This window comes from Cloeon dipterum, chromosome 2 (assembly GCF_949628265.1).
Source record: "Cloeon dipterum chromosome 2, ieCloDipt1.1, whole genome shotgun sequence".
NCBI lineage: Eukaryota > Metazoa > Arthropoda > Insecta > Ephemeroptera > Baetidae > Cloeon > Cloeon dipterum.
The window spans coordinates 13,109,895-13,122,262 of record NC_088787.1 but is presented as its reverse complement, the minus strand read 5'-3'; the positions used below and the strand labels follow the sequence as shown (position 1 = coordinate 13,122,262).

Sequence of the window (12,368 nt, the reverse complement as noted above, 5' to 3'; positions counted from 1 at the left end):
GCTAACAAGGGAAGTAAAAATATTAGCAATAGTCCAAGCCAAAGAAATTTAAGGTAGAAATTTGTATTAGCAAGATCAAGAAGTCTCAAAACTTGAATAATTTTTTCATAGTTGATTGTAGAGTATTGTTTACACATAGCAACAAACTATTTCTATAAGAAAGTAGGAAAAAAATAGACTGGAAATAAATAAATAGACCCACTTTTTTAAGTTTCACCTATTTCTACCTTTATTTGATACAATTCAATAATTTACAAAATGTATAGCTAAATACAATTTATACAAACACTGTATTATGTAATTATCGACAGAGAAAGTTTTTCACAATTAAAATCTGTTGAAATTATTTTATTCTCTATTCAAGATACAATTATATTATGAATTAACAGGAATTAAAAAAATGAAATCAATAAACGATATTCAATGTGGAGAATTGTAACAAATTGAAATAATCCAAAATTTTTAAAGGTAATAATTCATTTTTAAATTTCTTAACTCATTGTATTTACGGGCTTTTCAAGCAAGCCGACGCAGAGCCCCGATTATCTTAACTAAGTTCTCCAATTGGTAGAGAACAAACTGTGGTTATAATCTCGGTTACGGGGTGTGAACAAATTATCTGTAGGATTTATACGTCCACGGCCGCCACCAGTCCGAAATGCTGGTTGCTCTCGGCGTTTCATTTTTTCGTTGAAATAAAGCAGCACTCCAACATCGTCGTTTTCTTTTGCCAGGTCTCTTGGAAACTGATTTCTAGAGTTTTGTCGGTACAAAAGCGATTCCTGGGTGTTTACTAAATATTCGTTTACCTCTAGGGAAGCAAATTTCGCCGCAACATGCAGCAGAGTCCACCCGTTTGTATCTTCTACCTCTAAGTCAGCATTAGCTTCTTCAACAAAAAACTTCACGACCTCTAGCAAACCTATTCGCACTGCCAGGTGAAAAACGGTTCGACCAAAGTAGTTCTTTTTGTTAACGCATATTTTGCCTGTTTCAATGAGAAGTTTGATTTTGGCCAAATTAAAATTTTTAGCAAGGCAAGCGCAGAATAAAGCATTTTCCCAATTTTTCATCTCAGCCTGCACATCGGCGCCGTTTTCAATGAGAAAGCGGCACGTTCTGGCGCAGCCGAATTCAGCTGCAACCATTAAAGGAGTTTGGTCGTGGATTGCACGGTGATTCACATCAATTTTCAAGTCTTCAATCAGGTATTTCAGGATGTCCTTATTAAAAGACCGATTGCTAGCAGCACAATGTACAGCATTTTCTCCATGCTTAGTCACTGCTGACGGATCGAACTGACAATTTTCTACTAAATGTTTCGCAACTATGTGATTCCCTGCCCAGCAGGCTGACAGGAAGACATTTCTTCCGCCGTAATCAACAGCTTGCAAGTTTGCTCCAGCATTAAGTAAGTAGCGGAAAACTTTCGTGTATATATTGCGACACGAAAGAATGAGAGGAGTTTCACCACGTTTGTTTCGGTCTTCAAGTAGGCTTCCAGTCTCGCTTATTGACAGTAAATATTCCACCGTCTTCAGGTCTCCGGTTGCAGCTGCTGCGTGGAAGGCCAGGGACCCATAATCATTTCTGATATTAATGTCAGCACCATTTTCCAAAAGCAACTTGACCAATTCTAAATGCCCTCTGCCCGCAGCAATCATCAGAGCTGTTTTACCGGATTTCATGGTTGCATTCACGTTCAAGCACTTTAGGCCCAGAATGAATTTTGCTGTGGCCAAGTTTCCAGAAACACATGTCTGGTGGAGTGCGTTCCCTCCATCTTTTGTCAGAACATCAAATCCTAGTCCGATGTCCAACATGAACTGGCAGTTTTCAGGAGTGGAGAATTGTGCTGCTAAAACCATACCACCCAAATTGAATTTATCTGTGTCATGGATGTTTGCCCCCAGCTCGATCAAAAACTTTTTTACCTCTAAACTCTCATGCCTAGATGATTTTATCCAAGCAGTTTTCTCATTGACATTGCGTCTTTTTAAGTCGTACTTCCCAATAGATACGAGGTACTTAATCTTGTCAATGTCATCGCTGTCGCATGCTATTTGAAATGGATCAGCTAACATATTGTCTACGACGTGCAAATCCGCCCCGCGTTCCACTAGCAACTTTAGAGTCTCTACGTTTGCATGCAATGCTGCTGCAAGGCATGGAGTAAATCCATGAACTCCGCGTAAGTTAATATCTGCTCCAGCTTCAAGTAAACACTCAATTACCTTTAAATTGTCATTAACAGACGCTAAAAGAAGTGGGTAATGGCCTTTTGAGGTCTTTCTGTTCACATCAAACTTGCCTAAGTTCAGCAAGTACTTGACAACATCCAAATTACCGTATTTCGCAGCTAAGAATAAGGCATCAAACTCATCAGAGTTTGTCGCCTTCAAGTCAGCACCCTTTTCGATGAAAAACTTGAACACCTCCAATGACCCCGTCGCAGCTGCGGTCAGTAACGGAGTATTTCCACTCAAATTTCTGTCATTGATGCTTATGCCTTTCTCATAAATGTATTCGAGTAAATCTAAACGGTTTGATCTTACAGAGTAATGCAAAAGATTCCTTTTGAACCTACTTTTCTCTTCAATGTTAAAAATCTTTTGTTCGGCTAAATATTGGACCACCCCTAGGTTACCAGCAATGCAGGCAACCTGCAAAGCATTTTGTCCCAATATATTACTAGCTTTGATGTCAACTCCACTGTCAATGAGCAGCTTGCACATTTCAACGTCTGCTTCTAAAGCAGCAATATGAAGAGATGTTAACCCTGATTTCGTTTTCAGGTTTAATAGCCGTTTGTCTCCCCATTCAATTAGCAGTTTAACAGATTGTATATCACCACTTCTGACAGCATAGTGGAGTGCAGTCCAGCCGTTTCTTCTTGTTTTTTCTGGGTCTTCTCCTTTCTCCAATAGGCTTTTCACGAGAGGCGAATTCCCACTGCTGGCTGCAGAGTGAAGTACATCCATTTCTTCGTCTTGTGGTTTTTCAGGCTTTTTCTCAACAAGGCAGGCTTCCATGGCCACAACAAGGTCGTCATCGTCTTCATAATCGTTCATCTTGGCCAACACTGTGGATTGAACACACAGATTAGCAAATAATACAATTACTGCCCTGCAGGCCTATTTTTACATGACCCCAAACATCACATCATGCACTTTTTTTTTCAGCGATAGCCGAAATGTTCACGTATGCCACACGTATATGATAATTTTGAATTCAATGATTTTTTTGGACATAAGATTTAAAGCAGTAACTATAATGGCAGGGTTTATTAATTTTTTTATCTCGCGCACGCTTATATGAACCGCACCTACTACTTCTATGCTTGTCATTTTTAGCCATTGTTTGATATCTATATTGATCTGCTACAATGATCAAATTTTTACCGTAAATGTTTGGACGGCGAGACTGAGATAGACGTGATTGCGAGGGTAATGGACGGCCGCAAGAAATGCGAAATTCGGATGGCGAGAGCGCCGGCTCTTTCTACCAATAACGCGTACCTTTCTCGATTAAAACAGTCTTCAAGCCCTTCCTGAAAACCTGCATGCCCTAATAATCTAATTTCCAATATTCTAAGCAGTGTAAAATTCGTGTGAAATTAATTGATTTTTTGTTGTAATACAATACTAAACAAAGTTCCCAAAAATTTCCTGATTGGTGAGATTACACATTATATTTAAGGTTAGATTTTTTAGAAAATGAATATTAATGCCAACAAAAATACATTATTAGACAGGGTAGACTAAAATCAATTTAATACAGTTACGACTTTTCATGAACCGCTTTTGTGTAGTGTAGTTGTATTATATTATAGTACTTAAGTTATTATTCTTTTTATACAAGCAACGGCATAATATCCAACAGTTCATTTAATTTTCAATAATATTTTTAAAACCACGATGAACACAATAAAATTGCGTCAGGTTTATGCGTGCATTTATTTTCCAAAGAACAAGAAGAGGTCCCGCGTGGGACCAACTGTTAGTCGGAGGTTCTCGGGGGTTGGCGTGTCAAAAGCCCCATCCAACGAACAACCGTCGATTTTAGTGGATATTAGTCGATACATGTCGCATCGTTAATATTTCACATGTTTTTTTTATCATTTTTCTACGGGACCTACCGACTTGAAACTCAGTTCCGTTTCATTTAGTGTCATTTGGCGTCAACCAGGAGCAAAAAAAACTAAAAATAAAAAATCTCCAAGTGTTTATTTCAATTTTAATCAGACGGTAGATGGCAAATAAGCATATTGTTCTAACATCGGCCGTTTTCACAGCTATTTAGGAAAATTCGATGTAAAACGACGAGCGATAAAGAGACGTATCAAACCTGACTATTCGCGACCCTGAGCCATCCCTGACCCTGAGGTATTTCCGTAAAACACACAGTTTATTGTTTTATGCACCACATTTATGGTGTTCACATCACAACCTAACTAGTTCCTTCAATTTTCGAGATAAATAGATGAATTAAGTACCAAAAGATGCGAAATTAAATTCTTCTGAGGGTTTGTGAAGTTCATTTTTTTATTTCCAACCCTGAATATTTTATCCTTTTTTGAAGGTACCCGTGGTGAAAAATTTGGCACTTGGGGGGCTATATTCTCAGGTCCTAATTATTCGATTTCGAATTTCAGCAGATGGTTAGACGCGTCTCGGCGAGCTCTTTCAACCCCCCCGGAGCTTTTACCCTATATTCAAGGACCCTGGCCTCACGTTTTTTTAGTGAGAACATTACTTTTCAAAAATTTAACAGCTCAAAAATGGCTCTAGGAAGAGAAATAATTTCTATGGGAAGGGACATTATGCCAAAGTTTTTTTTAAAGGTGTTTCTTTAGATCCTAAACACGAGAAGTTTTTTTCGTTTTTCCTTCCACCCTGACTTGCTCCGACCCTGAGCGCGAGAGAAATCCGCCCGACCCTGGGCTAACTGCCTTTGAGATGCTCTTTCGATCGCGGGGTGGCACGGCCCCGCCGAGCCCCTCGGGCCCGCTGCGTGGATAATAATGTCGAAATACTGCGTTTATTCCACCTTGAAAATTAATAGCTTGGGCCCTATGGACCCGATCGGGTCGAACCTAAAGTGAAAATGATGACCACAAAATTCCGCGTCAAACGGTACCCAAATCGGCTTGTTCGGGACCCCAGAATTTTTTGCGGGGCCCCTGTGGGCCCAATTGTGCCAAAAACCCAACGGTATAAAAAACGCGTCTCGCATCGAGAACTATTGATTGCGTTTTTATTCAAGAATCGGTTCCCATCTCGTTTAGGGTGAAAATCGCGATCTTTCAACCCCCTTAAAAACCACCACCTGTTATTAGGTTGCCGGCAAAAACCTAAGGACAGAGTACGTGACAGTGTACTCTCCTTAAAACTGGGCGCGGTCCGGTATGGAGGATTTTTTTCCAAAAAAGCCCCCGCTGACAGGTGTTATGTAGTATAATTATAATTTGGTAAAAAATAGATTTTACGAAAAAAACAATTATTAAAAATGGATTATTTTTGGCTGATAACGAGCCTTCACCTACATTGCACGGGAAGTAGTCAGATGACCAAAGAACACAGCCTGTTATTCTGGCTCGTCGTGATGCCACCTTTGAGTTGTTGTTTTCTCTCTTCAGCGGTTGTTCAAGGCTTCTACGATATTATGAATTGATAAAGAAATTAGAGAGTAAAACAACTCGATTTTCAAAAAGTCTACTACTTCACCTTCACACCGCTTGCGCTTGCTGACGATGTGGTTGGTGGTTGTGGTGTCTAATTGTAAGGAGAGTAGACCCATCGCTTGGTAACGACCACCCATTTTACAATTAAGCACTCCCCATAATTACGTGGTTCACGTCGATCCGAAATTTTTCAGCATTCCGTTCGTTCATTGAAATTATTTTTATAATCAATCAATCATTAAAAGTTAAGTTCAAAATCTCACTTCTCCACCTCCAAATCGTACTCACTACTTTCAAGCTAACGAAAAGGTTAATTTGGTGATTCCCCAAAAATAAGATGAGTCACTCGGTCACTTTCATCCCATTCGCTGATGGGAAAAGGAAGTAAAAAAATCAATGCTTTTATTAAGTGGAATTTTTCTTGTCGAAACGTCGAAACTCGCCCTCTTTCAAATGTATTAGTAATAAGTATGTATGTGAAATGTGAAACTGCTGTTTTTCAGTGGGATTGTTTTATAATTAATGCGGGCTTCATGCAAAAAGGCGCCATAAAAAGAATTCAATATAATACATACAGCAGTACAGCAACAATTGTCAAATTTTTTTAATTCCACGTGCGATGAAATTGCGCATCGCTAAAAAATAACAAATTTTCATTGTTGCCTTATTCTTGCAACAAGGAAATTATCGTTTGGTTGTTGAGCTATGCACAGCTATACATATTCCGCTATACGATACCACAACGATTTTTAATATTTTTAATTTATTACAGTTACCTTTTGCCCAAATTTCTTTAACCATTTAAAAGGAATATTTGATAGCCTTTTTTTAAAAAAAATACATTTTTAACACTTCTTCAGGAAGCTAATTTACTGCATTTTTCATTTAAACGTTGATACATATATTATTGTCATGACACTCCTCGGCCTGATCTGCCATCTGCCCATCAACGCGCATCTGCAGACCCGACCCAAGGCGCACCGCGAGGCTAGCCGGCCGCCGGCTTTCTTCCCAAGAACCACTACCACTATGTGTAAAATTTGCTTTTGTCTACGGGCGCGCGTTAGGGCAGATCAAGTCGAGGAGTATCACGACCGATCACGACAATTATTATTATAAACCATCAGAGATCTGAAAAATTGCTCAATTTTTAAATGGTTAACCAAAAAGTGTAATTCATTATGTACATATATGGGGGACTCACACTTTCCGCTCACTCACACTTCTCGTTTTTTGATGGGAAGAATCAATGTAATGCCCTATCCTAGCGAGAAGTGTGAGTCCCCCATATATAGTATTATAAATAATAACGTGCATTAATTCATTAAATTAATTTGGGATCTTCTTGTTTACATATTATCACTTATCACGTGAGTGCATTAACCAACTCGAATTTTCAGTTGTTGTAGATTTAGTGCTACGAAAAGTTCAGACTGATCCATACAAAAATTGGGAAAAACTCACTGATCGTCTGCAGCGGCAAAGTATGTTATCTGGTTGACTGCATTGTGCATTGGGTTGGATGGTGCCTTTATTATTCGAATAGCAGGAGACAGCTCACTGCGCTCCATGTACTTCTGCGAGTTGCTACGAGAGTGCGCTGATGCAAATGGCTTTTCTTGTTATTTCGACGTCCACTGCCAGCCAGCCAGCGTAGTTTTGTGTCCATTGGTGCAAGCTTCACGAGGCTTCGAAAATAGACTGAATACCGCTGAATACAGCCGTTTAACCAAAAATCAAGGTAATTCGCACGTTTTTCATGAAACCCTTTGATAAATGAGCCCTCCGCAAACGCGACCTGCGACAAATCGAGCCGCCAAATCGACCTATAAATTTTGGATTTCTTGGCGCCGATTTTTTTTTCTTTCGTTCCATGATTTGTTTCGTATTGCCGCAAATTCTCAAATGTCACTCTCCGCGTTAGTGAAAACGATTCTCATCCTGTTAACTCTTCTATGCCATTGCAGATGCCCAACATCAAGCTGCAAAGCTCAGACGGAGAAGTGTTCGAGGTTGACGTCGAAATCGCCAAATGCTCGGTGACCATCAAAACTATGCTGGAGGACCTGGGTATGAATTTTGCAGTGAATAAAGATCGTTTTGCTGTTGTTAACTGATTTGTTCAATACACACTATTTTTATGTTCTTTTCAGGGATTGAGAAATTTGTGTATATTTTTCAAATTAAGAAAATACATAACGTTTTTTATTCTGTCAAGTTTGTTGTTGGCTGCATTGCTAATGGTGTAACTCATTCCAGGTATGGATGAGGATGATGAGGAAGTTGTGCCTCTGCCGAACGTGAACTCGCCTATCCTGAAAAAGGTTATCCAGTGGGCCACTTTCCACAAAGATGACCCTCCCCCACCTGAAGATGATGAAAATAAGGAAAAGCGCACTGACGACATCAGCAGTTGGGATGCTGACTTCCTCAAAGTTGACCAGGGCACCCTCTTTGAACTCATCTTGGTAAACATTAGTAGTTTGTGTTTAAATTGAGCGGCAGTAGAGATAATAAATTCATTTGGAATTTACACATTGAGCCATTAAATGAAATTTTGAGTTAGCCGCTCGTCATTGATCTACTTGGCATTACCTTGCCCTAAAGCAGTCTGACAATTTCATCCTGCTACTGGCGCAGCTGACATTCTATTTTTCTAATTTTTTTATTATTTTAGTTTGCTAGAACCTGATAAAAACCTTTTTGTTATTCAAAAACTTATAAAAAAAACGGTAAAATGCTATTTTGTTCAATATTGATCTAGAAGCTGTAAATAATGCTCAGAATTTAAAATATGTTTTTTAACAGTCATAATTTCCACTACTTGGTCTGTTGCAAGACTTAAATCATTGATAAATGCGTGCTTGGACAGTGACAAATCGAATTACAGAAAGAAGGCTCCTTAATTTTTGTTAAAGATATTTCCAAAATCAAAATAGGGGCTAGTACAGCTGGTAATTGTTACTCAATTTATATCTATTTAGGCTGCTAACTACTTGGACATCAAAGGATTGCTTGACGTCACGTGCAAAACAGTGGCCAACATGATCAAAGGCAAGACGCCGGAGGAAATCCGCAAAACCTTCAACATCAAGAATGACTTCACGGCCAGCGAGGAGGAGCAAGTGCGCAAGGAGAACGAGTGGTGTGAGGATAAATAAGCTAACCATCATAGTCTGTGTAAATTTATTTGTATTTCTCATTACTCGAATGTAAATCTTATCTCCGCACCTCTTGCTGGCGCTCTCAAATGCCCCGTTTAAGCAATATCATTTCCTTTTTGCATGTGTTTACTGTTCCGGGCGTTCAGTTCGGGCTCTCTCAAATATGGTTAATGAATTAAATCCTTGTTGATTTTTTTCCACTTTTCTCTTCGTTGTTAAATGATTCCATTCAGTATTGTTTCCTAAAAGGGGTCTGTAGTGGAAAGAATTTGCTAAATTTGTGGGACAGATCATTTTAACACACAAGAATACTGGCTTCAATTTGCATTGTGTTGTTTCATGATTTGTAATAAAACACCGTGATTTATTGTAACGCTCAGATTTTTAATCAACTTTCGATTTCCGACTCGCAATGAACGCCGATAATGCTTTTAAAAGAGCAATCCCCGTTAAAATAGCCACTGCTGACGTTAACAGGAGAAACGCCAGCACGTCCAAACACAGGTCTTGGTACCAATTCAAGCCACTGCTTGCGGAACGCAAATATGCAGCTCCTTTATGCTGAATCACATGTTCAGTCCAGAAGACGGCTCTCTCGAGGGGGCTGTTCAGTTGGTCCCTGAAAGCGTTTGAAAGTTGCTTCGCCCGGCTGGCATACCTGTTAGAAACCTTGAGCATTTTTCTCACTTAAATTCTCATAGAACGAACCGTTTGTCTGTTAAAATAGTGTTGATTGCGCTGGCAGTTTCCTCAGCACTCGCGGAATAGTAATTCAGGGACAGGCCAACCCCCATTTGCACAACTTTTTGAGCGTTGCTCTGTTGGTCTCCAAAAAATGGCATTACAAGCCTTGGAACGCCTTCGTAAGTTGCTTCTTGAGTGCTAAGGAGACCACCGTGTGTCACAAAGAGGCGTAGATTTTTATGAGCTGTAAAAAACAAATTAGAATCATTTGGGCAGAGATGGGATTTTATTTTGCAATACCTAAAACGTCTCGCTGCGGAATCCACGGCAATATTTTAACATTTTTTGGCAAGTTTGGCACATCCGTTGTGTCCCATCGCCAGAGGATGGGATAATTAATGGCAGCCATAGCTTTGGTGAGGGTGTGCAGCCTTTCTGGATCCATGTTGTCTTTGTTAATTAGCGAGCCAAGGCTGAACAGAATCACCCCGTTCGGAGATCCTTCAAAAAAACTTTCGAGCTCCTGAAAAATTCTTAAGTAGCTCCACTCACTCGAAATTAAACTTAAAAATCGCCCACCTTGTCTAAAGGTTCTGCTGGCTGAATGTGAATGCCACCCACCTCGATCACATTAGGCAAATTTGCATGGGGCGAGTTGGTGATCGGGTGCGAATTTATTAACATGAGAGCAGCTTCCTTTTCCAATTCTGCCAGAGTGGGGAAATTCTCACCAAATACCTGTACGAATTAAAGGAAAATGATTTCCATTTTAGAATTTCCTTGATTTGTTCTCGTCCAGGGTTGCATTTGCTTACCACCCAGATTTTTTCACTACCGGTTTTTAACAATTTCTTGCGCAAGAAATACAAGATATTAATTTTTTAATTTTTCCCTGTGTAAGTCTAAAGTTCGCGGTCGGAGTGGTCGAAAATTCCTTCTCTGTGCAGATTATTATCTTTAAAATTGCCTCTACCTGCCTCAATTTCCCCAAATATTTCTCTCTGACAAACTTTCAACTCACGTCGAGGTCATGAGCAAATTATTTTTTAAAATTATTGGAAACCAAAATTGCCTGCAAAACACTCGTAAAAATTGGAAAAAAACGGTTTAAAAATGTGGGTTTTTTGCAACCCTGGTTCCATCTTATTTAATCTTACCTCTTTGATAATCACGTCCTGCCGAGGAAGCTCATAATATTTTCGGGACAAAAGGGCGATTGCAGAGTGGATGAAATTATGAAGCCGCTCAATAAAGTTCATTTTGTGCGTGTACGGGAGAAACATATTAGGCGAGGTTGCCCAGGGGTCAGGGTTGCCCATGGCCTGGTGAGCCCACTGAGGCGCCCATTGCGATGTGAAAAGCACCAAAGGCGCCTCGAACAGTTTTGACATCGATGCAAAGCAGTCAAAGAAGAATGACTCAACAATCACGACGTCAAACGTGATCTGGAAAAGAATAATTTCAGATTTATTTTCCATTAATGTGAATTGATATTGGGTGACAGTTGAAAATTATTTTAATTGCAGTTGATCAATAAAAAAATTTGTCCTACAGTTTGCAATAATAAAAACGGACCTTGCCACCACATTAAAATTTTAATTTTTCAAAATTTATCCAAAATTTCCAGCGCTTAACCGCATTTTCTTGGCAGATATTCCTCTCTGAGATCTGTCCAAGAGCGTATGAAACTCTTTGTTGTGAAGTAAAATAAGATTTCAAATAAGGAGACAGACAGTCCTCACCATTTGAACATCATGATAACTTTGCAGTCACTTTTCTCAAAACATTAATGTACAGTGCTACTTCGGTCAATTTTGGCTTCAAATGAATCCTAAACAAGTATTTTCCAGGATTTAATTGAAAACAAAAGTGTCAAATTTTGATGAATAGAAAATGTTAGCGCTTTTTTATCATTGAAGAAATTATTTCTTGTGAAAAATTTCTCACGGTTTTGTTCTTTCCGCCGTCAATTATCGGAATCAAATCTGGAGAGTGGAGTTCGTTTCTGCAAACATCAGGTGCAATAGACCACAGCCAGAAGCTTTCAGCCAGGGGCCTCCTGTTTGGGCCAACCACGTAGCCCATGATGGAGCCCAGCGCTCCTTGGTCGTCCAGCTTGACATATTGGATGCTACCACCGGAGGATTCGTTGAGACCCAAGGGCCACTGGAGATCAAAGGGACTAGCAAAGGTCACCTGATGACCTCTGACTGCCAGTTCTCGGAAAAGAGACTCAAAGACACGACTGTGGCTTTTGGCAGGGGTGGCGAACAGTCCGAGAATCCGAGCTGCTTCCCCGTGATTGAAGAACGCGAAAATTAATGTCGAAATGAGCAGTACTACTTTCATTCTTCTGGATCTGAGAACAGTTGAATAATTTTTAATATTAAAGGAACTATAAACGTGTCGTTTTATCCTTCACTTTACTAAAATTGTTTCTTAATTATTATATTGATAGCAGAAATAAACAAACTCAAAATACATATATATGTCTACAGCAATTATATGTATATCAAAAAGAAAAAGCTTACTAATAATTGTCATACCCAGAAGTTGTTGACTCATCGAAGTACAAATTTGCATAGAGTTTTTTTTACGTTTTTCCGTTTGACTAAATAGAAGATAAAAATCTTGTGAACAAAAGACAAGCATATATTTCCTATTTTTCTCGTTGTTCTAGCACGTATGGTTTTGAGGTGCCGCAGTTGTGATTATTGAACGTTTTACAAAACAGCTTGCATATGTAGTGATAAGAAAAAACTATGCGCTTTTCGTATTGCGAAAACAGTTACAAACTCAAAGACTATATAACAGCGACGCCACAAAATTACATAACG

At 39.3% G+C, this 12,368-nt stretch overlaps 3 protein-coding genes across 5 annotated transcripts; 1 reads left to right on the top strand and 2 right to left on the bottom strand.

The window, feature by feature from the left end:
* Positions 1-202: 202 nt before the first annotated feature.
* Positions 203-7,179, bottom strand: LOC135935470 (serine/threonine-protein phosphatase 6 regulatory ankyrin repeat subunit A-like). 3 transcript variants are annotated; one of them, XM_065477816.1, is made up of 3 exons: positions 7,148-7,179; positions 810-3,082; positions 203-753 (listed from the first exon to the last, which is right to left on the bottom strand). In XM_065477816.1, coding segments are annotated over exons 1-3 (2,412 nt in total). In that variant the 5' UTR covers positions 7,149-7,179; the 3' UTR covers positions 203-615. The 3 variants fall into 3 exon arrangements, with proteins under 3 accessions (XP_065333888.1, XP_065333887.1, XP_065333886.1); XM_065477815.1 differs by lacking the exon at positions 7,148-7,179 and adding exons at positions 5,546-5,654; positions 5,727-5,945 and having other exon boundaries at positions 203-3,082; XM_065477814.1 differs by having other exon boundaries at positions 203-3,082; positions 7,148-7,178.
* An 83-nt stretch (positions 7,180-7,262) lies between these two features.
* On the top strand, positions 7,263-9,220 carry SkpA (SKP1-related A). The gene is made up of 4 exons (XM_065477818.1): positions 7,263-7,424; positions 7,651-7,753; positions 7,943-8,151; positions 8,668-9,220. Exons 2-4 carry the CDS (start codon positions 7,651-7,653, stop codon positions 8,842-8,844), a joined length of 489 nt encoding a protein of 162 aa, XP_065333890.1. The 5' UTR covers positions 7,263-7,424; the 3' UTR covers positions 8,845-9,220.
* LOC135935471 (UDP-glycosyltransferase UGT5-like) lies at positions 9,030-11,890 on the bottom strand. The gene is made up of 6 exons (XM_065477817.1): positions 11,479-11,890; positions 10,689-10,976; positions 10,111-10,269; positions 9,832-10,054; positions 9,556-9,775; positions 9,030-9,505 (listed from the first exon to the last, which is right to left on the bottom strand). The coding sequence occupies exons 1-6, from the start codon at positions 11,878-11,880 to the stop codon at positions 9,232-9,234; spliced, it is 1,566 nt and encodes a 521-aa protein (XP_065333889.1). The 5' UTR covers positions 11,881-11,890; the 3' UTR covers positions 9,030-9,231.
* Between the last annotated feature and the right edge of the window lie 478 nt (positions 11,891-12,368).